The sequence below is a fragment of the Phacochoerus africanus genome, chromosome X (genome assembly GCF_016906955.1).
Source record: "Phacochoerus africanus isolate WHEZ1 chromosome X, ROS_Pafr_v1, whole genome shotgun sequence".
NCBI lineage: Eukaryota > Metazoa > Chordata > Mammalia > Artiodactyla > Suidae > Phacochoerus > Phacochoerus africanus.
Window position 1 is genome coordinate 18207587 of NC_062560.1, and position 26131 is coordinate 18233717.

The following is a 26131-nucleotide window of genomic DNA, read 5'->3' on the forward strand; positions in this document are numbered from 1 at the left end:
GAGGCCGCCCTGCGCGCCCTTCCTTGTCCCACCTCCGCGCGAGTGGCTGGTGGCTGCAATCTGCAGAGGGCCACGGGCAGTCCCGGCACCTGCTCCCGGGGACGGGAAGGGAGCTGGGGGACCCAGCGCCCGCCGGTGGCCCCGCGACGGGCAGGTGACGGCGGGGCCCCTCAGCTGCACAGGGAAGCTGCAGCCCCGCAGCCCCGCAGCCCCCGAGCGCCCTTGGACCGCCCGGGAGAGAGGGGCGGGGGCTGGGGACGTCAGGGCGAGCGGAGGGCGGGGGGAGGCCTGGGCAGGGCGGCGGGGCAGGAGCCCGCAGGGCGCCCCCTGCCGTTTCCCCCGGGCAGCGCCCTAAGAAGGGCGGATTCAGGAACTTGAGGCTTTTGTTGCTGTTGCCATCCCACCAGCATTAGGAATCCCATTCCCCCCCCCCCCCCTCAAAACAACATGAGGCTTTTCAAGCAGAGTAAAAGCTCTTTCAAAGCGCTGGTTGGATGTAAATATTCAATTCCAAATAAATACAGATGGAGTTTTCACCCAGAATCGAAATAAGGTGCCTGTGTGTGCGTGTGTATGTGTGTTTAGGACCACATCCGCGGCATATGGAGGTTCCCAGGCTAGGGGTCTAAATCGGAGCTGTAGCCGCCGGCCTACGCCACAGCAACGCCAGATCCTTAACCCACTGATTGAGACCAGAGATCGAACCTGCATCCTCATGGATATCAGTGGGGTTCGCGATTGCTGAGCCATGACGGGAACTCCAAGATGCTTATTTAAAACCTCTCCGATTTTATACTCCTTGTCCACAGCTGCCAAGAGCGCGGCCCTCCTGAGCCCACGCCCTGGAGAACCCCTTATCCCAACTTTTGCTGTGACCTTGACAAAGCACTGTGATGCTCTAGCATCAAATTTTGTTGGCCTGGAAAATAAACTCCAAATAGGCTGCATGCTCCATCTATGAAATGTTATGAACCCAAAGGGCCCTTTTCCTTGGGTCGTACCTCATGATTTTAGGCTTGAATATTAAAAAGTAGTATTACTACCGTAGGTAGTACATGTATTTAAAAGATAGGATGCACCGGATATGGTCACAGGGTTTGGGGGTTTTGTTTCTTTTCATTTTAAATAAGAAATAACAGTTGTATCGAGATATAATTCACAAGCCATCCAATTCACCCATTTAAATGGTTTTTAGTTGGAATTCCATTGTGGCTCGTGGTAACGAACCCAACCAGGATCTGTGAGGACACAGGTTTGATCCCTGGCCCTGCTCAGTGGGTTAAAGGAGCCGGCATTGTGGTGAGCTTCAGTGTAGGTCGCAGACAAGGCTCAGATCTGGCATTGCTGTGGCTGTGGCTTAGGCCTACAGCTGCAGCTCTGATTTGACACTTATGCCAGGAACTTCCATACGCTGCAAATGCAGCCCTAACAAGACCAAAAAAAAAAAAAAAAGTTTTTAGCTTATTCATGGAGTTGAGCAGCCATCACCAAACTCATATTTTGAACATTTTCTTTTCTTTCTTTCTTTCTTTTTTTTTTGGTCTTTTTGCCTTTTCCAGGGCTGCTCCCGCAGCATATGCAGATTCCCAGGCTAAGGGTCTAATCGGAGTTGTAGCCACCAGCCTACACCACAGCCACAGCAACAGCAACGTGGGATCCCAGCCGCATCTGCAACCTACACCACAGCTCACAGCAATGCCGAATCCTTAACCCACTGAGCAAGGCCAGGGATTGAACCCGCCACCTCATGGTTCCTAGTCGGATTCGTTAACCACTGAGCTACGACGGGAACTCCAAGATTTTGAACATTTTCATCACCTTCCCCCAAAACCCGGTACCCATTAGCAGTCACTCTCCACCTCCCCCAACACCCCTAAGCCCTAGGCAATCTACTTTCTGTCTCTATAGATTTGGCTATTCTGGACATTTCATATAAATGGAATCATACAACGTGTGGAGAAAGGTTCTCATGTGAGTATATACCTAGGACCTCTGGGTCATATGGCAGCTCTATGTTTAAGCTTTGGAGAAGCTGCTACTGCTTTCCAATATGACTACACCATTTATATTCCCACCAGCAGTGTACAAGAGTGCCAACCTCTCCACACTCTCACCAACATTTGTTAACGTCTTTTGATTATAGCTATCCTAGTGGGAACGAAGTTGTACCTCACTGTAATTTTCATTTGTGTTTCCATTAAAGATTAATGATGTTGAGCATTTGGTCATGTGATCTTCTATTTGTATCACGTCTTTGAGGAAAAGTCCATTTGGACCTTTTGCCCATTAAAAAAAATTCTTTTTATTATACTTGATTTACAGTGTTCTGTCAATTTCTGCTGTACAGCAAAGTGACCCAGTAATACATATATATATATATATATATATATAAAATTTTTCTCTAATATATTCCATCATGTTCCATCACAAGTGATTGCAGTTCCCTATGCTATACAGCAGGACCTCAATTGCTTATACATCCCAAATGCAATAGTTTCCATCTACTAACCCCGAACTCCCCATCCATCCCACTCCCTCCCCCTCCCCTTTGGCAACCATGAGTCTGTTCTCTACGTCCATGAGTTTGTTTCTGTTCTACAGATAGGTTCATTTGTGCCATATTTTATTCCGTTGTCCATTTCTAAATAGGGTGTTTGTCTTTTTTATTATTGAGTTGCAAAAGCTCTTTATATATTATGGCTACAAATGCCTTATCAGTTATGTGATTTGCAAATATTTTCTCCCCTTCTCTGGGTTGTCTTTTCATTTTCTTGATGGTATCCTTTGCAGCATATCATAAGCCATTTGACACCAGCAGGATATGTCTTACCTTATAAAACAACATTTTGGCTTCTCTTCATGTTTTGGTGATAATGCTGTCCATCCTTCCACCTCACCCCCAAAAGAAACCATAAATCTTTGGAAGAATCCAAAGAATTCCTGTCCTGATAGAAATTAGCAATTACACAAGTCCCATCAATGTGCACTCTCTTTTGTGGCCAGTGAATGGAAAATGGGCTCTGAGGAAATCTGTAAAACACACAGACAAGAAAAGGAAAGCTAAAGAAAAATTTAAATACCTCTGTTCTAATATTTTTTTAATATGATACTATTAAAGGATACATTTTCTTCATAATCTTGTAATGTATGATAATAGTTTTCCTTATGTGCCTGTTTGCCTGAGATTATTTTAATGACTGGCACAGCCTTCAGAGGGGCAGAGATTCCCATTTCACAATTGTTTTCCAGTATCTTGCTGTTGTCCCCACTTCAGTCTTTCTTCCAGCCCTCACTGGGCTCTGCTAAGTGAGGCTCATAGGAGTTGTGAATTCTGGCTTGAATAGTATTTTCCTCTAAACACAACCCCTGGTGAGTAAAGAACGTGGCTGACAGGCACCTTCCTCGCAGTGGCACACACAGCCCAATTTCTCATCATCTCTAGTGACTTGCGCACCTGAAACATGCCCCAGTCCCTTCTTCTGATGTCCTTCCTACCTCCCCTGCCCCAGTCCCAGTGCAAAATGCTGGATTCATCTTTTCTGTTTAGTTGAACAACTGTTCTGTTCTTACCCCTGCCTTGCCCCTTACTAAATGCACGTCATGGCAAACACATTGCCTCAATGCAGAGATGTCATTCAGACTAGAACAGGGAATTGAAGAATAGAGTAGCTGCACTGTAGCTGAAGAGCAAGATTGAATCTAGGCATTTTTCTCATTTCCTCTATTTCATTTTAGGCTGGTTATTTATACTAATTGTGGTCCAGCTAGTTAGTTCTTGGACTCGCTCAACATTGTAAAAAATATTTTCAGCACCATTTGAGTGGCAACTTCATTACTTTTTTCCTAAGAAAATACATTATACCCAAGGGCCAACCAAAGAGTGACAAAAGAGAAACAACTGGGTTGCACAATATCATATGTGTTTGGAAAAACACTAACATATAGAGTAATTCAACAAGGATTTATTGGGCATCTATTATGTGTCAGGCATTGTCCTCGTTGCTGAGGATGTTAACGTGTACAAGATGGCCAATGTCCCTGCCATCATGTTATAGACAGATAGGTGGATGTGGCTATAGACAGATATACCTGCATACAGATGCTACAAATATTGAACGGACATAGATTATTGTACAATAAAGTACAGGAAAAACAAACAGGATGGATGAGCTCATAAGAAGCGTTATGCATAGATTGTATATAAAATACTAGTTTATGGAATATAGGTGAAACTCATGGGATAGTTTAAGTACACATGAGTGAGCAAGTAGATTGTGAGAAAAAGGTGGACTTCATAAGACGAATTAAAAATAATAAGTTATGATCTTTTTTTTTTTTTTTTTTTTTTGCTATTGCCGCTCCCGCGGCATATGGAGGTTCCCAGGCTAGGGGTCCAATCGGAGCTGTAGCCACTGGCCTATGCCAGAGCCACAGCAACGAGGGATCCAAGCCGCGTCTGCAACCTACACCACAGCTCATGGCAACGCCGGATCGTTAACCCACTGAGCAAGGGCAGGGACCGAACCCGCACCCTCATGGTTCCTAGTCGGATTCGTTAAGCACTGTGCCACGACGGGAACTCCAGCACTATTCACAATAGCCAAGACATGGAAACAACCCAAATGTCCATCGACAGATGATTGGATTCGGAAGATGTGGTATATATACACAATGGAATACTACTCAGCCATAAAAAAGAATGACATAATGCCATTTGCAGCAACATGGATGGAACTAGAGACTCTCATCCTGAGTGAAATGAGCCAGAAAGACAAAGACAAATACCATATGATATCACTTATAACTGGAATCTAATATCCAGCACAAATGAACATCTCCTCAGAAAAGAAAATCATGGCCTTGGAGAAGAGACTTGTGGCTGCCTGATGGGAGGGGGAGGGAGTGGGAGGGATCAGGAGTTTGGGCTTATCAGACACAACTTAGAATAGATTTACAAGGAGATCCTGCTGAATAGCATTGAGAACTTTGTCTAGATACTCATGTTGCAACAGAAGAAATGCTGGGGGAAAAATGTAATTGTAATGTACACATGTAAGGATAACCTGACCCCCTTGCTGTACAGTGGGAAAAAATAATAATAAATAATTAAAAAAATAATAAGTTATTTCTAGGACATGCTGCACATGGAATATATGATGGAAAAAACAAGAGTATCACTACAGATCCATAAGAATGGAAAGACCAAGTCATTAGGTATGAGCGTGCAATCTCTGAATTGACAGGTCAGCCCTAAATTGACCACCCACCTTGGCGACACTTGGTACAGTCCCATTCTACCCTCTTGATCGTATAGAATATACAGAATATAGCTATAGTAACTGGGTTTTTTTTGTCTTTGTTTTTTTTTTTTTTTTTTTTTTGTCTTTCTAGGTCTGCGCCTGTGGCATATGGAGGTTCCCAGGCTATGGGTTGAACTGGCGCTGTAGCCGCTGGCCTACACTAGAGCCACAGCAACTCAGGATCCGAGCCGCATCTGTGACCTACACCACAGCTTAGGCGACACCAGATGCTTTAACCCACTGAGCGAGGCCAGGGATCAAACCCATGTTCTCATGGATACTAGTCGAGTTCATTACTGCTGAGCCATGACAGGAACTCCAAGTTTTTAAAAATGATTTTTATTTTTTCCATCATAGTTGGTTTACAGTGTCCTGTCAACTTTCTACTGTACAGCAAAGTGGCCAAATACCATATGATATCACTTACATCTAGAAGCCAATTTTTTTTTTTTTTAATGACCAAACCTGCGGCATATAGAGTTACTGGGCCAGGGATTGAATCCGAGCCACAGCTGGGACCTAGGCTGCAGCCGTGGCAATGCCAGGTCCTTTAATCCACTGCACTGGGCCAGGGATCAAACCCACACCTCCACAGAAACCCGAGCCACTGCAGTCAGATTCTTAAGCCACTGTGCCACAGCAGGAACGCCATGCCACATGTTGTGAGTTTTACCTTAATGAGTACTGCATATTTTTTTTCTTATAAATATTCTTTTATTTTTATGTTTATAATAGGGTTTTATTATTTTTTCTTATAAATATTCTTGAGCTTTATTCTGGGATACAGTAAACTTACCTGGAAACAGTTTGGTCCCTTTGAGGCTTGCTTTAAGTGGGATCAAAGCAGTCTTTAGGCTAGGGCTACTCAATCCCCACTAGTCAGTGAGACAATACCCTTTTGAGTACTCCGCTTAACAGTAAAACTTTTTTTCCCTTGAAGTTCCCATCATGGTGCAGCAGAAACAAATCCGACTAGGAACCATGAGGTTGTAGGTTTGATCCTTGGCCTCGCTCAGTTGGGTAAAGATCCAGTGTTTGATCTATGCCCGCATCCTCCACCAAAAAAAAAAAAAAAAAAAAAAAGAATCCGGCATTGCTGTGGCTGTCGGGTAGGCCGGCAGCTGTAGCTCCGACTGGACCCCTAGCTTGGGAACCTCCATATGCCACAGGTAAGGCCCTAAAAAGCCAAACAACAACAACAACAAAACTGAAGACTTTTTTCTCCCGGGGGTCTAGTCCTGCTCCAGGCTGCCCACTTGCGGTGGGAAAAGGAGGAGCAGTATTGGCTTCTCTCATCTAGTAGGCCGGCCACCTCTCCAAGGTGGGGATGTGTAAGGAGAGGAGCTAAGACAACTCCACTCATGGCTTTCTCGTGCTGGGACCACACTTGGTTCAGTGGAAACGCATACCCTTCACCCCACACTTGTCCTCCATGTCCTGAAAACTTCTTGGGACCTATGTAGCAAGCCATCTTTGAGTCCTTTCCCCAGGCAAATGGTGAAGAGTAGGCAACCCTCCAACACCCCCATTGGCAGGAACTCGCCAGCACACCAATCTCTCTCCCCAAATGCTCTTCTAATTTCCAATTCTCCTTTCTGGGAAATGCCCGGCCTCACTTTGAAAATGAGCATTTTGGGAGTTCCTGTCATGGCGCAGCAGAAACGAATCCGACTAGGAACCATGAGGTTGCGGGTTCGATCCCTGGCCTTGCTCAGTGGGTTAAGGATCTGGCGTTGCCATGAGCTGCGGTGTAGGCTGCAGACGTGGCTCAGATCTGGTGTTGCTGTGGCTGTGGTGTAGGCAGCAGCTGTAGCTCTGATTAGACCCCCTAGCCTGGGAACCTCCATAGGCCACGGGTGCAGCCTTCAAAAGACAAAAAGATAAAAGAAAGACCAAAAAAAAAAAAAAAAAGAAAGAAAATGAGCATTTTGTTTCTGGTACCAGACCTTCCAGAGCTCTCTCTTCTTTCTGCTATCAACTTTCTGCAACCAGTAACATTCCAGATGATACGTGCTTCATCAGCCTAGGGCCTGGAGTGAAGATGATGACTTAAAATGGACATTGAACAAAAACTTGAAAGAGATGAGGGTGCAAATATGTAGAGGCAAGAGCCAGTGCAAAGGCCCTAAGGAATCCTGGTATGCTCAAGTGACAGCAAGGCCAGAGTCCTCTAGATAGTTGGAATTCCATCATCTTATTTTTTAACAAATATATTTTACAAAAAAATAAGTTTCTAGAAAGTTCTTCCATATATCCGAATGAAATCTTCCCTTGTAATTTCCACCCATTTATTCTAATTGAATTCTTCTTCCATGTGGCAGCTTTGCAAGTCCTGCTCTCAGGCCTTCTCTTTTTCAGGTGATACCTCACCTCCCAGACCCTTGAGTCATTTCTCCACTACATAATTTCCAGGCTCCTCACCACTCTGATGGTTCTCTTCTAGAAGGGTCCCTATCTGTCTCTATTGCTGTTTTGTGTGTGCAGTGGACTATTAAAAATTAAACATCAACCTGAGATAATCATAGATTCATATGTAAGAAATCATACAGAGATCTAGGGTACCCTTTAGCCAGTTTGCCCCAAGTGTAACATCTTGCCAAACTATAGTACACTATCAAAACCAGGATACTGGAGTTCCCGTCGTGGCGCAGTGGTTAACGAATCCGACTAGGAACCATGAGGGTGCGGGTTCGGTCCCTGCCCTTGCTCAGTGGGTTAAGGATCCGGCACTGCCATGAGCTGTGGTGTAGGTTGCAGACGCGGCTCGGATCCCGCGTTGCTGTGGCTCTGGCGTAGGCCGGTGGCTACAGCTCCGATTGGACCCCTAGCCTGGGAACCTCCATATGCCGCGGAAGCGGCCCAAAGAAATAGCAAAAAGACAAAAAAAAAAAAAAAACCCAAAACAAAACCAGGATACTGACATTAATACAAAGTACAGAAATCGTTTCTTCACCACAAAGATCCCTCCTGTTGCTCTTTGATTGCCACACCCATCTGCCTCCTCACCCCCCATCCGTAACTGCTGGTAACCACTAATCTGATCTCCATTTCTACAATTCATCTCAAGAGTGTTATATACATGGGACCAAACAATATGTAACCTTTAAGGATTGTCTTTTTTTTTTAACCCAGCATAATTCCCTTGGGATTCATCCCAACTGTTGCATCAGTAGTTGTTCCCATTTATTGCTGAGCACTATTCCATGGTATAGATGAACCACAGTGTCTTTAACCACTCACTTTTTGAATGATGCCTGGGTTGTTTCCAGTCTGGGGTTATGAATAAAGCTGCGATGAACATTCATATACATGTCTTTGCGTGAGTGTAAGTTTTCATTTTCTGGGATAAATGCCCAGGAGTGCAAACTCTGGGTCATAATTGCCAAGTTGTTTTCTCGAGTGGCTATACCATTTTACATTCCCACCAGCAATGTACAAGTCATTCAGTTTCTCCACATCCTTGATGTGACCATTCTTTAAAATTTTAGCCATTTTGATAGGTGAGTAGTAATATCTTGTGGTTTTCATCTGCATTTTCCCAGTGGGCAATGATGTTTAACATTTTTTGGTGCTTATCTGCCTTCTGTGGTGAATGTTCGTATCTCGTGTCCATTTTCTAAGTGGAATGTTTGTTTTTTTACTGTGGAGTTCTGAGTGTTCTCTGTCTATTCTAGATAGGATTCCTTTGTCAGATATGTGGTTTGACAATATTTTTCCTCCAGGCTGTAGCTTGTCTTTTTATCATCAGACAGAGAGAAAACTTTTAATCTTGATGAGGCCAAATTTATCAATTTTTTCCGTTTATGGATGGTGCTTTTGATTCTGAGTTAAAGAACTCTTTCCCTAGATCTAAGGCTCAATGATTTTCTCCTGCCTTTTTCCCTAAAAGTTTCATAGTTTTGCATTTTACATTTAAAATCCATGTTGAGTTAATTTTTGGATAAGGTGTGAAGTTTAGGTGGAAGTTTTTGTCTTTGGCTGTTCAAGTGATCCAGCACCATCTGATGAAAAAGCTTTTTCCTTCATTGGACTGCTTTTGCCCCTTTTTCAAAAATCAGTTGGGCATATTTGTGTGGGTCTATTCTGGGTTCTCTATTCTGTTCCACTGACCTATGTATCTATCCTCCACCTATACCACTCTGTTTTGATTACTGAACAGGCTATATAGTAGCCCTTAATGTTACTGGGTAGTGATTCCTCCTTTATTGTTCTTTTCCAAGATTGTTTTAGAGCCTTGTTTTTCCATATAAATTTCAGAATAAGCTTGTCTATGTCTACAAAAAAACCTTATTAGGATTTTTATAGAACTTACATAAACCAATAGATCAGTTTGGAAAGAATTATCTTTACAGTGCTGAATCTTCCAATCTATGAGCACAGTATTCCTCTCCACTTATTTAGATATTCTTTGATGTCTTTCATTAGAATTTTCTAATTTTCAGCACCCAGATCTTATACATATTTACTAAGTCTATACCCAAGTATGTAATTTTTTTAGAGTGAGTACAAACGGCATGCTGTTTAAATTTCAGGTTCCACATGTTCACTGCTAGTATGTAGAAATGCAATGGCTTTTGTACACTGCATTTGTTATTACTACATGACTTTGCTGAGCCCACATATTAGTTCGGGACACTTTCTTGATTTCTTTTTCTTTTCTTTTCTCTCCTCTTCTCCTCCCCCTCCTCGTTTTGGCTGCACTGGCAGCATGTGGAAGTTTCTAAGGCAGGGATCGAACTTGCACCATAGTTGGGCTGGCATCACAGCTACAGCAGCAACACCAGATTCTTAACCTGCTGTACCACAAGGGAACTTCCTCTTGGGATTTTCTATATAGACAATCACGTAATCTGCAAATAGGAATAGTTTCATTTCTTCTTTCCAATCTGTATGCCTTTTATTTCTTTTTTCTTGCCTTATTGCTATGGCTAGAACTTGCAGTTCTATGTTGAATAAGAACAGAGAGAGTGGGTGTCCCTACTTTGTTCTGATCTTAGAAGGAAATCATTCAGTCTTTCACCCTAAGGATGATGCTAGTGGTAGGTTTTTTTGTAGATGCTATTTATCAAGTTCAGGAAGTTTTTCTCTATTTCTAGTTCACAGAGAGTTTTTATTGTGCATGGGTATTGAAATTTTTTTTTTTTGGCTTTTTAGGGCCACACCTGTGGCATATGGAAGTTCCCAGGCTAAGCGTTGGACTGGAGCTACAGCTGCCAGCCTACACAGGAATACATCAACAGCAACAGCCAAGCAGGACCTGAGCCACATCTGCAATGTACACCACAGCTCACAGCAATGTCGGATCCTTAATCTACTGAGGGAGGCCAGTGATTGAACCTGCATCTTCATGGATCCTAGTCAGGTTCATTAACCACTGAGCCATGAAGGGAACTGCGAATTTTTTTCAAATTATTTTTTAAAGAGGATTTATCTTCCTTTAGCTTACTGATATGGTAGACGACATGAATTGATTTTTGAATGTTGAACTTGCGTACTTGGAATAAATCCCATTTGGTTGTGGTGTATAATTCTTTTTATATATAAGGGAATTTTATCTAATACTTTATTGAGGATTTTTTTTTCTTCTTTGGCTGCCCTGCAGCACATGCAGTTCTTGGGCCAGGGATCAGATCTGAATCGCAGTTGCAACCTAAGCCGAAGCTGCAGCAATGCCAGATCCTTAACGTACTGTGCCAGGCCTGGAATCACACCTGTGTCCCAGGGCTATCAAGATGTCATTGACCCTGTTGCACCACAGCAGGAACTCCTTTATTGAGGATTTTTGCATCTAGGTTCATGAGATACACTGACCTGCAGTTTTCAAAGCATTTTGTACTGCGTTTGTCTTCATTTGGTATTAGAGTACTACTAACCTCAAAAATGAGTTGGGAAATGTTCTGTTTTCTTTGATTTTCTGGAATAGATTATGTAAAATTGGTGTTACTTAAAGATTTTGTAGAATTCTCCAGTGAAACCATTTTGACCTGGAGATTTCTTTGTCAGGGCTTTTAAATTACAAGTTCATTTTTTCAATGGTTATTTGACTGTTAAGATTGTTTTATTTTGAGAAATTGGTCCATTTCTTCTAATACGTTGCATTTATAGTTATAAACTTGTTCATAGTATTCCCTTATTATCCTTTTAATGGCTACAGAATTTTAGTGCTATCCCATTTCATTTTCTCTCTCTTTTTTTTTTTGTCTTTTGTCTTTTAAGGCCACACTCGCAGCATATGGAGGTTCCCAGGCTAGGGATCTAATCAGAGCTGTAGCTGCTGGCCTACGCCAGAGCCACAGCAATGCGGAATCCGAGCTCATGGCAATGCCAGATCCCTAACCCACTGAGTGAGGCCAGGAATCGAACTCACAACCTCATGGTTCCTAGTCGGATTTGTTAACCACTAAGCCATGACGGAAACTCCCCAATGCCAGATCCTTTAACCCACTGAGTGAGGCCAGGGATCAAACCCACTCCCTCATGGATACTAGTCGGGTTCATTTCCGCTGAGCCACAACAGGAACACCCCCATTTCATTCTTGATTTAGTGATTTGTGTCTTTTTGTCTTTTAGTCTTGCTATTTATTCAAGTAAATATAGTTAAGTCTGCTGATGAAGCCACCAAAGACATTCTTAATTTCTCTTACTATGTTTTTCATTTCCAGCCATTGGAGTCTTTCTTATTGTTTTCATCTCTGCTGAAACTACCTGATGATCTTGCATCTTGTCTACTTTTTTCATTAGTGCCTTTAGCACAGTAGTCATAATTATTCTAGACTCATTCTCTGATGCTTCCAATAGCTGTGCCATATCTAAGTCTGATTCTGATGACTGCTTTGTCTCTTCAGATTGCATTTTCATGCCTTTTGGAATGCCTTGTAATTTTTTGTTGTAAGCCAAACATTTTGTATAAGGCAGTAGATACTGTGGTAGTGTTGAAATTTGTTTTCTATGGACATCAGAGACACTGAGTTCCTCTAGTGATCTTGTTTTGTCCCCCGCCCCCCGTCTTGGCTTGGGGCTTTCCTTTGTGCTGTTCTCTAGGAAGTCTACCGCTTGCAACTCTCCTTGCTGTAATCCATTATTGTTACTCCTGGAGATTTGATAGAGTGCTAGTGGGGCATGGTGGAGAGGTGTCTCTAATATTCTAAGCCTCAGTTTCATCACAAGTATTTCTGTCCTTCCTCTAAGAATAGAGCTTTCACTGTCCTTCTCCAGATGCAGTGGGTAACCAACAGCATCCTCAATGAAGAAGAACCTTGAGGCCCTTCTCCCTGAAGGCTAAATCTTTGTTTTTTAGCTGAGATGGGAACTGAGGATGAGTGGAATTGAATCCTCCAGCTGCAATGGTATTTCACTAGTGCCCTCAGACCATGTCCTCCCACTGGAGAATAAGCCTTTGCTCCTTAAGGGAGAAGGGTCTGAGTGGAATTCTCAGTGATTCTTGAGCCAGTACCCTCAGTGTACAGCATGAGTTTTCTCTGGATTTTCCCTGATCCTCCCTGTAAGAGCCAGGTGGGGTTCCTGGAGGAAATATCTGCCAAGGTTCCACCTTGCCCCACTCCCCAGTGTCATACTCTCAAGCTAGTCCACACTAAGTCTCAAGAGATTTGTTAAATTTTCTAGTTTGATATTCTTATCCATTTCTACAGTATCTGGTGGCTTCTGTCCCTGGTAAGCAAATGTTCAGGTAAAGACAGACAGACAGACAGACAGAGAAAGGAAGGAAGGAAGGAAGGAAGGAAGAAAGAAAGAAAGAAAAAGAAAAAAAGACCTATCTCTCTACAGATTTTGAAATGCCTGTTTGCTCTGAAAACTCAGTTCTCTTTTACTTTCCAGTCTGTCTAGATTTTTTTTTTTTGGTCTTTTTAGGGCCACACCCATGGCATATGGAGGTTTCCAGGCTAGGGGTGGAATCGGAGCTGTAGCTGCCAGCCTAAACCACAGCCACAGCAATGCCGCATCCTTAATCCACTGAGCAAGGCCAGGGATCGAACCTGCGTCCTCATGGATGCTAGTCAGATTCATTTCCACTGAGCCATGACAGGAAGTCCTGTCTAGCTTTTTTCTTATTGTAAGCATGGGAAGGACATCCTGGGGCTCTCTACATCTCTGAGCTGAAACTGGAAGCCCTGTTCAACCATATTTGACCTACAAATGTCAATTCCATATAAGTCTACCTAATAGACCACAGCATAGCTTCTGGGTAATGCACCTTGTTTTGCTGCCACCCAAGTCGATGTCTGGAAGAGATTGCTACAGGTTGTTCTACACATAATTCATCCAGAGTGAGATGATTCCCCCCATGACACTGGTCCTCAAACTTGAGCTTACATAAGAAGCACCAGGAGGACTTGTTAAAACACAGACTTCTGGGTCCTTCTGCAGGATTTCTGACTCAGAAGATCTAGGGCAGGGCCTGAGATTTTCACTTCAACCAGTTCCTGGTTGTTGATGCTACTACTGCTCTTTTGGATTTGACACACCAAGAACCCTATGGTGTGTCTTGGAAGACTGAGATCATTTTTACACGTCCTACTTATTCATCACTTGGAGGGCAAATGGTCATCCCTGAGGGTCTCAGCTGACTTTAGAGAAGTGTCAAGAGCAAAGTGTCAGGAGTATGCTCACTCTTGAATTCATTCTTTCTCCAGAGTGAATCAAATTAAAAAATAATGCTTTAGGTCTTAAAACAGAGGTAGATGAAAGTCTAATAGTAGATGCAAAGTCTTTGAGATAATGGTGTACTGACCATGTGAACTTGTTTTAAGATCCACGGTGATGTAACCACACTCCTTAGGGTCTGAGTGTTGGCTGAGACTCAAATACAAGTACAGTGCCTCTGAAGGTTTTCTTCATAACTGTTTTCTTATGTCATGAATCCTTGCAAATGCTATAGTTTTGCAGTTAAGAGTTTTAGTAAAGGTAAAACTGGGATGCTCAAATTTAGAATAAATTCCATTTGACATCAGTCACAATTACTAATTCATCTATTCAGTCAACAAACATGTATCAAGTGCTTACTATGCACCTGGGAATATTTTAGGTTCTGGGGATACAATAGGATACAGCAGTGAAGAAAATAAAGACATTATATCAGAGTGGCTTCATTCAAGGGAGAGGAGACAGAAAACAGACGTGTGTGTGTGTGTGTGTGTGTGTGTGACTGAAGTAGGGTATCAATATGGGGGAGTCTGGGGGAGGACTGAGGCTAAAGTTGCTTTTTTATTACGTAGGTTAGGGATGACCTCTCTGATGAGGTGACATTTGAGCAGTGACTAGACAGAAGGAAGAGATCCAGACTTGACACTCAAGGAAGTTTAGGTGAATACAGCTTTAGAGGTAGATAGGAGGTTAGTTATTTTTGTATACTAATGCTAATGCAAGCACGTGTATAATTAGACAAAAACTACTCTTGCTAAAAATCTCAGGTAATTCATACTTACATTCCACTTTTAGGAATCATCTTAAGGACAAATCAGAATAGATTTATGCCCAAGTATGTTCAGCAAAGCCTTATAACATAAAAATGTAGAGTTAACCAAAAATGCCCTGCTTTGCCTGACCTCCCCACCTTCCAGGCTCCATTGGGTACTTCTGCTCTTCCGTTCCAAAGTCCCTGGATTTCACTCTGTGGTCATGTTCTCTTACTCTGGAAGATTTGCCTGCTTATCTATTTCGCCCCTCTGAGCTCCCTGAAGACAGGGGCTACACTGCATTCCACACCTATCATAGTATCCAGCACATCATAAGCACTCAATACAAGTTCAAGAAAAGATGGTTAAATACCCTCTGGCATATCTATAGACAGAATGTTATGCAGACATTACAAATCAAGTTTTCAAAAAAAATTAATGACAAGGAAATAATACTGAGTATAAAAAGTAGACTGCAAAACTATATATACAGAATGACCACTATTATGAGACACCAAAATCCTTAAGGGCTGTGTATGAATGAAATTAGAACAATTTCTCTTTATAATTCTCCTTTTTACTTTGAGGATAACATTAGTGTCATAATCAGAAAAAAATAAGTTAATGAAAAATATTCAAAGTGACTGACTGGATCCTTCATTTGAACCTACAGTCATCACTCTGGTCCTCTAAACCTTAGAAGATTCATTGGTAGGATTCATGTCAACAGTCCCCCCCCACCCCCACCAGTGTTGTCCTCTATCACCTTCCAGGCTCTCATGATCAGCTCTGCCTCCTGGTTTTGTCTTCCTCATGACCCCCTGCCAAATTCTCAGCACTAGATGCATCCCTTTAAAATCAGGTTCTTTATCCTTCCAGGCCTGAAGTTTCTTCTGAGGCTTCTTCTCGCTTCATTTTAAATTCGCTTCCTCCAAGGAGACTGCCCTGATTGAGAACAAACAAGAACATTTCCCAAGTGTCTCCCGGTGCCAAGACAGGGGGATGGGTGGGGCGTTTTATACAAAGGTTCCTGTTCATCTACCTCCCTTCAGCATTCAACAGCAGAGCTTCAGCCCCAGCCAAGTTCCTGGCTCTCAGATTAGGCACCAAACTAAGAAATACTTTGAAGCTTGAAGACAATCCACTCCATTTCTCCTAAAACATCTCCGTTTTTCTTTTGGGGAGTAACCTTGGAAATGCTATTGACTTCTCTGTGGTTTTTCTGTTTAGCTTCAGATGGCTTTATCAGTTTGGCTAATTTAAAAACTGGTTTGTAAACCCCTTAAAACTTAAAAATAATTAATACAAATTATAAGGAAGCTTTGCATTTCCAGGGCACGTTCCCATCAAAGAGCTCAAAGTGTGCCAACAAACCTTAGTTTCTTAGAGAACTAGTTATATTCTGTGGGGGTGAGAGAGAAGGGAAGCATTTAACTAGGACTTAAAAATGACAGTGTTTATCTGTATAATTTAAATATGTTGCCAGGAACACACTCTTCTTTTTGAGGCAGTTTTTGCCTCTTTCTTTTTTTTCCTTAGAAAATTCTAGCTACACCCTACTGGGTTACTTTGTTTTGTTGTTTAGCTGAAATATTTTTATTACCTATTGGCCCAACAAGAAAAAAGGAATAGCCCATTTTACTGTGCATTCTGAATTCACAAATATGATCAGCACACCCTTTCACTTAGGGGAAGAGGCTGCCCCCATAGCCACTCCAGTTTGGGATCCCTTAAAAAGGCAAGAAATAAAACCACCTCTCAGGAATCTGCATCTACTTCATGGATTCTCACTGGCTTCAGGGGCTGTCTTCTGCTCCACGTGTAGGGAAACCCTAGGGACAGAACTAGGAATGTCAGGTAAAGTTTCATCACCTTAAGAGACATGACCCCTCTCTGTCCTTACGCCACTGGCAAACATCTTCTGGCCTGGAAAGAGGTTTCTCTGCCTTGGCCATTTTGCTTCCTCATTAGAGCCAATTTTCAGAACAGCATCTCCTGGCTTAGGTGGTAAGTGCCAAGCCTTCCCTCTGCTGGACACTGCAATCAGCCCAGCGGAACACCTATCACCCACACATGCATTGCCTTGTTACAGTTTTCATTCATACAAAACCAAAGAGAAAAGCTTTTTATAAACCTTCTTGGTGCTAAAACATCTTGACATAAATCTGTGCTAAAATAACTAGAGGATTAAAACCCAATCTAATACAAAAAAAGAGACCATGATGACCTCGGGTTACAATACGAAGGCCTTTGTGGGACCTGGGGATTATTTTTACACAAAGCAGGGCAACTGTAAGCAAGAAATTATACACCCTGTGGTTTTCCCATCAAGGAGCTGGTCATGAAAGGAAATAAAACCCCACTATTAGTAACCAAAGACAGACACGTAATGATCGATACAGGCTGTCCTTATGGGAGAAACAAATCATGTGTTCGAGTATGCTGTCTAGAGGGCTGTGTATGAATAAAAGTGGCTTTACACAAGTATTTGAATAATAATTTAATGATTTTTACACTAAAAAAAAGAATTTAGACCTAACTAGAATTTGCTGCTTAAACATGAATGTAAAATTGAACACCTCATAAATGGAACTCACAGCCACGATTTTAATGGATTATTTCTCTTCACCTGGGGAAGAAGGGGGGAGGCACTATATTCCATGTCTTCTGAAGACATTTCTCTACGAGTAAATCAAACTGTGTAAAAATCGAGAAAAATGACTTCAATTCCAAGATGTCATTCCTCTTGGACCATGACAACTCTGAACAAAAATATTTTCACAAAACTTCATTTTAATCATCTTCGTTACAAAGCACAATACTTAAGACTTTTCTAAATACAACTTTAGAAAATGAAGCAAAAAAATAATCTCCATAGATGCTGGTCGAGTCCATGCTGAATGCAAAAGAACTTTTTCAAAAGTGATACTTCCAAGCTTTTCAATATTCTTGATGGGTCCATTTTAAAGAGTAAAGATGGTGGCTGCTTGGGCAGTGGCTCGTCCAGTTCCATGACGTAGAATCCTCTTGTTGATTAGCCCACAGGGCAGTAAGGAAGCTGGATATGCCAGCTTCTCCTTCTAGAATTGCTTCTCTCTCTCCTGATACAAAGCAAGCCAGGGGCTCTGAGGAGAAGATGACAGCCCTCTATATTCTAGGTTGCCAGTGCCCCATGAGGGCGCTCCAACCTCTCAATTTAATTATTAACAATCCTACTCTGTATACACATTATATAAAACTATATCATTAGGGATCTTCATGATGAGTAAATGAGAAATCCAAACATCAAAGAATCCAATCCTCATTCTTAGATTAGGTGGCAGGAAATCTCTAAAGGCTTCAAGTTTAGCGTAGAAATGCTTAGAACGGTCAAGGGGTACAGGAATGTTTTATGCTGCCCTTGGAAACTTGGGGCTCCTGACCCCAAGCACACTGACAGCAAGGCTGCTGAAAAGGCAATATGTCCAGATATGAGAGCGACGGATGTGAGGCTTCTTTCTTTACACATTCCGTTCTCTTAACTGTGCCCCCAACCTGGAACCCCAACTGGGAGACCAGGGCGTCCTGGGTTCTGTAAATACTTTGGAGGAAGTAGCAGCCTCAAACAACAAAGTTGAGTATGTAGGTAAGAGGAAGGCGGGGGAAGGGAGAGAGGAAGAGACATTTATTTGCAATACTTTCCATGATCAAGAATAAGTGGTGATTTTTTTGTTTGTTTGTTCATTTGCATCACTCCTTCAGTGTTAGCAATTCTCATTCTTTGTGGTTGTGCAAATCTACCAAGGTTTAGTAGTTTCACTCTAAAACTCAGGAAATAGACAAAGCAGCTTTTTAGAAACACATAAAACATCTTCAGGGGCCATTAAGGGACCACCCCCCACCCCCCCAATCCCCAATCTTGCAATACAGTATGCGCCCCTTATTTTCAGCTAAGGATGAGAAAACGGTTACATAGTCTAAGGCTGAACTCTTCATTTGCTACAAAGATAAAGCGGACAAGCAAACACCAGTTTCCTCGGATTGGAAAAAGCAATTCCACAAATGCAAGGGAGAGCCAATGGCTCCACTTCAGCAAGAGCCTCCCCCCTTTCTCTTGGACCTGAGGAAGGGGTTACAAGAGAGCAAGGCAAATGACATCATGTGAGTACAGTTTAAACAACAGCACGCACGGATAACCCAGTGCAGGAAATAATACAACTTCCCCCCCCTTTGTTTTCATTTGCATTTTACTTTTATTTATTTTTGCTTCAATAATGCATATTCTGTTCACTCAAAAGGTGCAAAGGACAGGAAGCAGGGGTTTAACTTGGCTGATGAAAAATCAAGCAGGGGTGACATTTCTAGTTCATGAACAACCTAAAACTAGGAGAACATCAAAGTCACAGCTGGTACCAAAGAGCACGCCCAACTTCACAGCTGTCTCCTCTTAGGACCTTAGGTTAGGTGGGAGAAGCTTTGAAGACAGTGGCCTCTAGCGGACTTTGATAAGTGGCTAAAAAAAAAAAAAATGTGTGTGTGTGTGTGTGTGTTTTAAATCATGGTAGCTGCATCACAAAAGCTCCAATCAAGAGGGTGGTAAAAAGAAGGCACAGATCATTGCAAATACCAGATTTTCTCTTTCTCTTTTTGTAAATATACCATCATATATAAGCTAAAATTTATCTTAGGGTGGTGGGGTTGGCTGGCAGGAGAAGGGACAGGTTGGACCTAAAATTGCATATGTAATAGAATCCGAGAGGGGGACACAAAGCGAGGCAGCTTTCTGCCTAAAGCCAAAGAGTGGGACACTCGCTCCGGACTATGTGTAATACAAACACTGGGCGGGGGAGGGGAACCTGTGACAAAACACGATTAAAAAAATCATAAAATTATAAAGCTTGTAAACGAATAATCTAAAATTACATTTTATTAATGGAAAATATCATCAAAATAGTACCACTATGGACTAAACTGCCTGAGTTTTCGTTTCGCGTGAGATCTCATAGTAAAAAAGCCTTTAGCACAATTTGCTCTAAGTCACAACTAGTGCCAGACCCAGGGCTATAACCATGGGGAAGAGTCTCCTCTTGGATGGAATTTGTGTTGTGCTATCAAGACTTTTGTGCTAATCTTTCAAACTGGGACATGTTGAGGCAAACCTTTAATCTTTTGGCACAAGGTTATTTTGGCTGGGGCAGAAAATGTGAGTCTTGGACTCAGGATGAATAATGCGACATTTCATTTATCAAGTATTCATTTTGATTGAAGAACTTTCTTGATGTCATTAACCTCCATCTAGAAAGGAAAAACAAGAGCCGAACAAAATCACAACGAGTTCGCTGGTTGGATAAAAGCTGAGAGATAAGCCACGTGGTTGATCGAAAGCAAGCAAGCCAGCAGACAATTTGAGAGGTGACATGGGTGAAAGAACACCCGAATGAAGGGTTGATAAGGATGCCAGCAATGACATAGACCTAAAGAGCAGGCACACCAATGCAATGCGCTACGGAATGGTGGCTGTTTGACTTCTCAAGCGACCAGTACCCGAAACTGTCAAGAGCAACAATACAACGATCATTCCAGTGTTTTGGCCAGTGGGTGGAGCGGGCCATCCTGACACCCTGGACCACCCGGCACAGTTGGAAGGCGGCGGTGGCTGGGCCCAAGGGGGTGTCTCTCAGCACCTCCAAAGTGATGACAAGCAGTTACCGGTCCTTTAAGCAGCACGGATCCCAGTCACCACCAAGGGCACCAAGTGAATGAGAGCCGGAAGCCCACCATTTCCAACTCCCACGCGCTCCCGGTAATGGTGCAGGCAGACCTAGGGCAAGGCTGGAGGGGGCAGAGCCCTGATGCCCTGGCAGGACTGACACGGCTGCCAGGGACAAGGAAAGAGACGGAGTCCTAGTGCCCACTGTGCATGACCCTGGTCCTTGGAGTCCGGGGTGGCCGCAGGACAGAAGTGCCAATGGGGTCTCCCCAGTACCATACCCTCTGGCAGTTATGACGATGAGGCCTCTGAAAACTGGGGAGAACTCTGCGCAGAGGAGATGCTTCAGATAAATTCTGAATGAGAAACCCCCTGCGGGCATGTATGCTAAGGCCCGCCTTCCGCCAAGACTTCCTGAATCCCAGCAGAGGATGTGAGGTGAGGCGACAGAGGGCTAAGAAAATTGTCACAGGAAGTGCATCTAAATCTGCAGAGAAGTAACTACCATTTACTTTCAAAATAAAGCCCTGACTCTGCTCCCGCCCCCATGTGAGCCTCTCACGGGCCAACAGGACCCCAAGGGACCCACCTGCAGCCGAAGCCGGATTTTCTTCTCTTCGTCCAACTCTGACAGTAACTGCTTAATCTCTCGTCTGGAAAGCAAATGGCAATAAAATTAAACAAAAGCCCAGACTTCTCCAACCAGAGATAAGAGGTCTCTTATCACTACCAAATCCACCTGATCCTTTTGCAAAGAAAATGTGGACAGAACATTATATTTGCTTTGCACAGCTACTGCTTCAAGTCCGTTGCAGACAGCAGGGCTGGCCATGATCTCTGGGCTCCCACAATATGGAGCCATCAAAGAGTAGCTCTGAAAGGACCTTTGAAAACCCCTCAGTGCAAGCGTCTCCTAAAAGGAGGAGACGCGGGAGACTGGAGCCCAGAGAGGTGGGCTTGCCCAGTGCCGAGACTCCAGGTAGCCAGGCTCACGTTCTGCTGCCTTCCCTCTAACGGCGCCTTTACCACACAATCGCTGGTCTTGACATGCACTTACCTAAGAATATTCATCGCAGATATTTTTACCACTCCGTATACATCTCCTTTATTTTCACAGAGCTTTACCTTGCTAAAAGGTGAGTGGTATGTTTTCAGGGATTCTCACAGAATCCTACAAATAGTTACACCCGAAAACGTAAGGGAGAATAACAGAACTATTGACATGGTACTCACATCAGACAGCAAGCAGACACGAGTTAGAGCACACGGTCCAGCGCCCTTGCCCACATTAAATAGTGAAGCAGAACAAAGCTGATCATCATGCAAACTCGGGCTCTATACTTAGGACCTTGCAACCATCCTAACTCTGAGCAGAGAGCGGTACTCCATTTTAGGGCCTCAAACCCTCCATTTTACCCACGTATTTTCACAAACTGGGTGGAAAAAAAAAAATCAAAAAACAAAGTCCTCAGAAACAGCACAATCCATGGGGTAGCGCTGATAGAGCATTTGCTCCCTTGAGAGCAGCACCGTGATGGTCCCTGTGCTTGGGGCAGTGTCCCGATGCTGCCGTTGCGTGTCAGGTTCTCTGACATTAGCCAGCTGTCACTCGTTCCTCTATTTCTTCAAGCGCACACTATGCACCGCTGTCTCAGTGGGCGGCGCTTGGGGCTTAAGACAGAAGTAGACGACGGAACCCCAAACAAAGAGCAGGACTCCAGGAAGACTACCAAGCAGGCAAAGCCTCGAGTGGTCCAGGTGGGGGAGTGAGTGGGGGAAGGAGGTGTCAAGAAAGTCACTAAGTCTTGAAGTAGTGTAAAAAAAAAAAAAGTTTAAGTGTAGGAGGAGGAAGATGGGGGAGTTGATGGAGAGGATCCAGGACAGAAGCGGGGAGGTGAGAGCCGCATGTTTGGGGATGAGGGCTGAAAGCAAAGTGACACCAAGAGCTATGTTGGAGAGCTCCCACTGTGGCTCAGCAGTAACAAACCCGACTAGGATCCATGAGGATGCAGGTTCGATCCCTGGCCTCACTCAGTGGCTTAAGGATCTGATGTTGCCGTGAGCTGCAGTGGAGGTCGCAGACATGGCTCAGATCCGGCATTGCTGTGGCTGTGGTGTAGACCGGCAGCTGCAGCTCCGATTTGACCCCTAGCCTGGGAACCTCCATATGCCGTGGGAAGCGACCCTAGAAAAGACAAAAAAAAAAAAATAGCTACGTTGGTAGACTGGTGGAGACTCACTGCTGCTGGGCTGTGAAGGGCTGGCCTTGGAGAGGGGCCACTGTGATGTTTGATTCAAGGACACATGGGCTGGGGAAGAACAGCTCGGGTCAGGTATGCCCAGGCTTCACAATGGACAGATAAGCATGGGGTGGAGCGGCCCCAGGGCACTGGCGATTCTGCGCTCAGACTCAGGCCATTTCAGATGCACAGGAAAGTTCCAGGCACCTCTCAGAGGAATGAAGCCTTGGATCCAGGTCGGTCTGACCCAATGCTGTTCAGCTAAGGCTGAGAACCAGGGCTCTGGGATATAGGGGAGCTGTTGGGTCAAGGCCTAGGCAGGGGACACATGTCACCTGGACGTGGATAGGGCCTTTGGGTACCCAAGCTATACTGTGCAGAGTCAGGAAGAGCTGCGGACTTGAAGGGGTGAGGGGCAGCCCGGCTGGCCCCCTCGAGACCCTCTCCAGTCCCATCCTGTGGTTCTGCGTATTTATTTGACAAGCCCCATCCAGGTAGGGGTGAGTCCAAGAGGCCCCCAATTCATAGGCCACCTCTAGCCTCAGTGGTATAGAACCGGAATAGAGCCACAGTGCCCAAAGTGAGTTCCGGGCAAGCCTCGAGCTAGAATGCTCCAGGGGAAAAAAGGACGGAGACTAAGAAGGTTTGGGAAACCCTGCATAAGCTATCCTCCGTCTTCCACACGCACTGAAAGCTCTGAGCAGCACTTCGAGATGAACTTGACTTCATTTAACCCACTTTTTCCCCAAAGTACACAGAACACGTCAGGGCCCTCCAGCCCCGTTGGGGGAGGTGGCTGCCAGGGTTTCTGCCAGCTGTAGACTCCTACCTACCTCCATCCCTCCCCAGCTCCCGAGGGCATGACTGCAGGTCTGTGGCCCCATCCCCTGCCACTTCCCAGGGCACCTCCCGATAGGGGCGGCCAGGCAGCAGGAATGTGCTGACTGGCCGGGCTGGTCCCCGGCCCGTGAAACTCGCCCGTGCTGTTCCCTCTGCTGGGGTGCTCTGCTCTTGGCAATCCTAGGTCGGCCTTCAAAACCCTAGTCAGGAAATGCCTCCTGAGGCGCCTACCCTGTTTTCTCAAGAAAGAGCCCCAAACTCTCTGAGCCGCAGTTTATTCAGATAAGTGCCTCCCGGCTTCTAATCCTTTTACCATTTTTTTGGTCACTGCGCACAGCATCCTAGGATGTGTGTGTGATATTTCTTTTTGCTTCCAGATCCCTCCCCCCATCTAAGCACCCCTTAAAGATCAGAGAGGTGGAGCATCAAGTCTCTGGTTTAAAGAGTCCTTGTGGGAGTTCCCGTTGTGGCGCAGTGGTTAACGAATCTGACGGGTGTCCATGAGGATGCAGGTTCAATCCATGGCTTTGCTCAGTGGGTTGGGGGATCCAGCGTTGCCATGAGCTGTGGTATAGGTTTTTAGACAAGGCTTGGATCCTGTGTTGCTGCGGCTGTGGTTCAGGCCAGCAGCTACAGCTCTGATTTGACCCCTAGCCTGGGAACCTCCATATGCTGAGGGTGCGGCCCTAAAAAAAAAAAAAAAAAAGAGGTCTTGCCTCTTTTTCATACGTGCTGGCCCCTAAATGCAAGCCAATTTCTTCATGGGGCAGCTAATCGAAGACATAGCAATTTTTCTGATGCTGGACGAAAAGCCGGCTGTTGGGCTCGTTAAGAGGTGGTGCCTGCGCTCACGGACTGGTTCGTGGGGATGTGGAGCTCTTTCTTTCTCGGAGCCTGCGGAGCCGGCTCCTCCTCATCCGCCCTGCCGCCAGCCCATGCCCTTCCTGCAGCAGCTGGTCCCGGGCTCAACGAAGCCTCTCGGGTTCACACGCCCACTCCCACCCCCGCTGCCGCCAGCCCCCCGGGGAGGCCGGCCCATCCTCAGGGGCCAGGCTGGGACCCGGGCTGGCCGAACCAGGCCCCTCCTTGGCGGCAAGCAACCCGGTAGGCCGCTGAAGAAGGAGGCGCAGACACTCACTTCTGCTGGTCCTTCATGGTCTCGATGAGGCTCCTCAGCTCCCGGACCTGCGTCCTCAGCTCCTCCAGGGCCGCCTGGCTGCTGGCCGCAGGCTCCATCTTTGGTTTTCCTTCCGCGCCGAAGAGAGACGGGGAGTTGGCTCTGTGTCCAACTGTTCCCAGAGACGACGACAGCGGGGAGGACGCTGCTGAGGACAGGGAGGCTGGCCCGCCGCTGCCCGCAGCCATGGTCCCTGGCTTGGGGGGCAGGGATGCTTTGTTGTCGGACACCTGTGACAAGGGAGGACAGAGGGGACTCAGGCCAGGGATCTGTGTGCTGCACCTCCCCGTCGTGTTTGCTAATCCCTCGTCTCCATCGGTGTCCTCGCCTCCCTCTGGGGACACTCCCTCACTCCTTCCCCCCAGGGCCCCCTAGGGCCTGCGTGGGGCAGGCAGCCCCTTATGTTATTTTAAATCTTCGCCACCTTTCTGAACAGGTAGCTCCTAACTGATGTCATCCGCACGTCCCTACCAGTATCTGCACGCTCGGAAGGGCGCCACACACAGGTCCTCAAGGAGCTTAGAACCCAGCGAGGCACAGACAGACAGACCAACCAACACACCACGGGGGGTGGCGGGCAGGGGGGGGGGGGAGAGTGTGCACGCAGGGAGGGAAGCACAACAAGCCGCAGTAGCACACAGAAGGGACCCAGGGACACCCCTAGACCGGGAGGATGGGGTCCTAGAAAGGCCGCCGTGGCTGAGGAGGAAATACAGATCAAGGGCCATGGCTGGGGATGGAGGAAGGAGGTATTCGGGTTGGCCTTTTCGTGGGAGGAAGAACAGGCTGAAGGCCCAAATGGCAATCTCGGTTTTGCACGAACTGAATTTTAGGGCCGGCCGAGAGGGAAGGCCACTGGGCTGAAAAGAGTGAGTTGGGCCAGAGAAACTGCCAGAGAGAAGTGGAAGCCATGGGGGTGGACGACACAGAACGAGAAGAGAAGAGGCCCAAAGATGGGACCTGGGGATGCCCCCAACTGACGAGGTGGAGAGAGAAGGAGAGAACCCTTGGGGACCGGGCCAGGGTGGTGAGAGAAGGGGCGCAGCCAGACCAGAAGAGGGGCCCGGGTTACGGAAGTCCCCTGGAGGAGTTTCCACAAGGGTGCTGAGAGGAAAATTGGGGGGAGGCCACGTGGCGGAGCCAAGGGTGACTAAAATCTCATCAAGACAGGTTAGCGGCAGAAGGGGAGGTGAGGGGAGCGGCCCGCAAGACTAGAACTCTTTTTCCGTGGAGGGCCCCGGTGGCGCAGTGAGTTAAGGATCTGGCATTGTCTCTGCAGTGGCTTGGCTGCTGTGGCGTGGGTTCCATCCCCGGCCTGGCACAGTGGGTTAAGGATCCGGCATGGTCACAGCTCCGGCGTGGGAACTTCCATATACCACGGGTGCAGCTGAAGAAGGAAGGAAGATGGGTGAGAGGTGGAGACAGGATTAAGGATGAGTTTTGCTTGCTGTCGAAGATGGGGGCGACCCTGA

At 45.4% G+C, this 26131-nt stretch overlaps 1 protein-coding gene across 12 annotated transcripts in view; it reads right to left on the reverse strand.

The window, feature by feature from the left end:
• Nucleotides 1–17486: 17486 nt before the first annotated feature.
• Nucleotides 17487–26131, reverse strand: part of SH3KBP1 (SH3 domain containing kinase binding protein 1) — a 340925-nt gene continuing 332280 nt past the window's right edge. For all 12 annotated transcript variants that reach the window (XR_007132781.1, XM_047764118.1, XM_047764112.1 and 9 more), the window contains 3 exons: nucleotides 24621–24889; nucleotides 20992–21055; nucleotides 17487–19987 (listed from right to left, as the gene is read on the reverse strand). Coding sequence is in view for 11 of the 12 variants with exons in the window: in XM_047764118.1 (XP_047620074.1) it covers nucleotides 19946–19987; nucleotides 20992–21055; nucleotides 24621–24889 (375 nt within the window). In the remaining variant the exon portion in view is untranslated. The remainder of the gene's footprint in view (nucleotides 19988–20991; nucleotides 21056–24620; nucleotides 24890–26131) is intronic.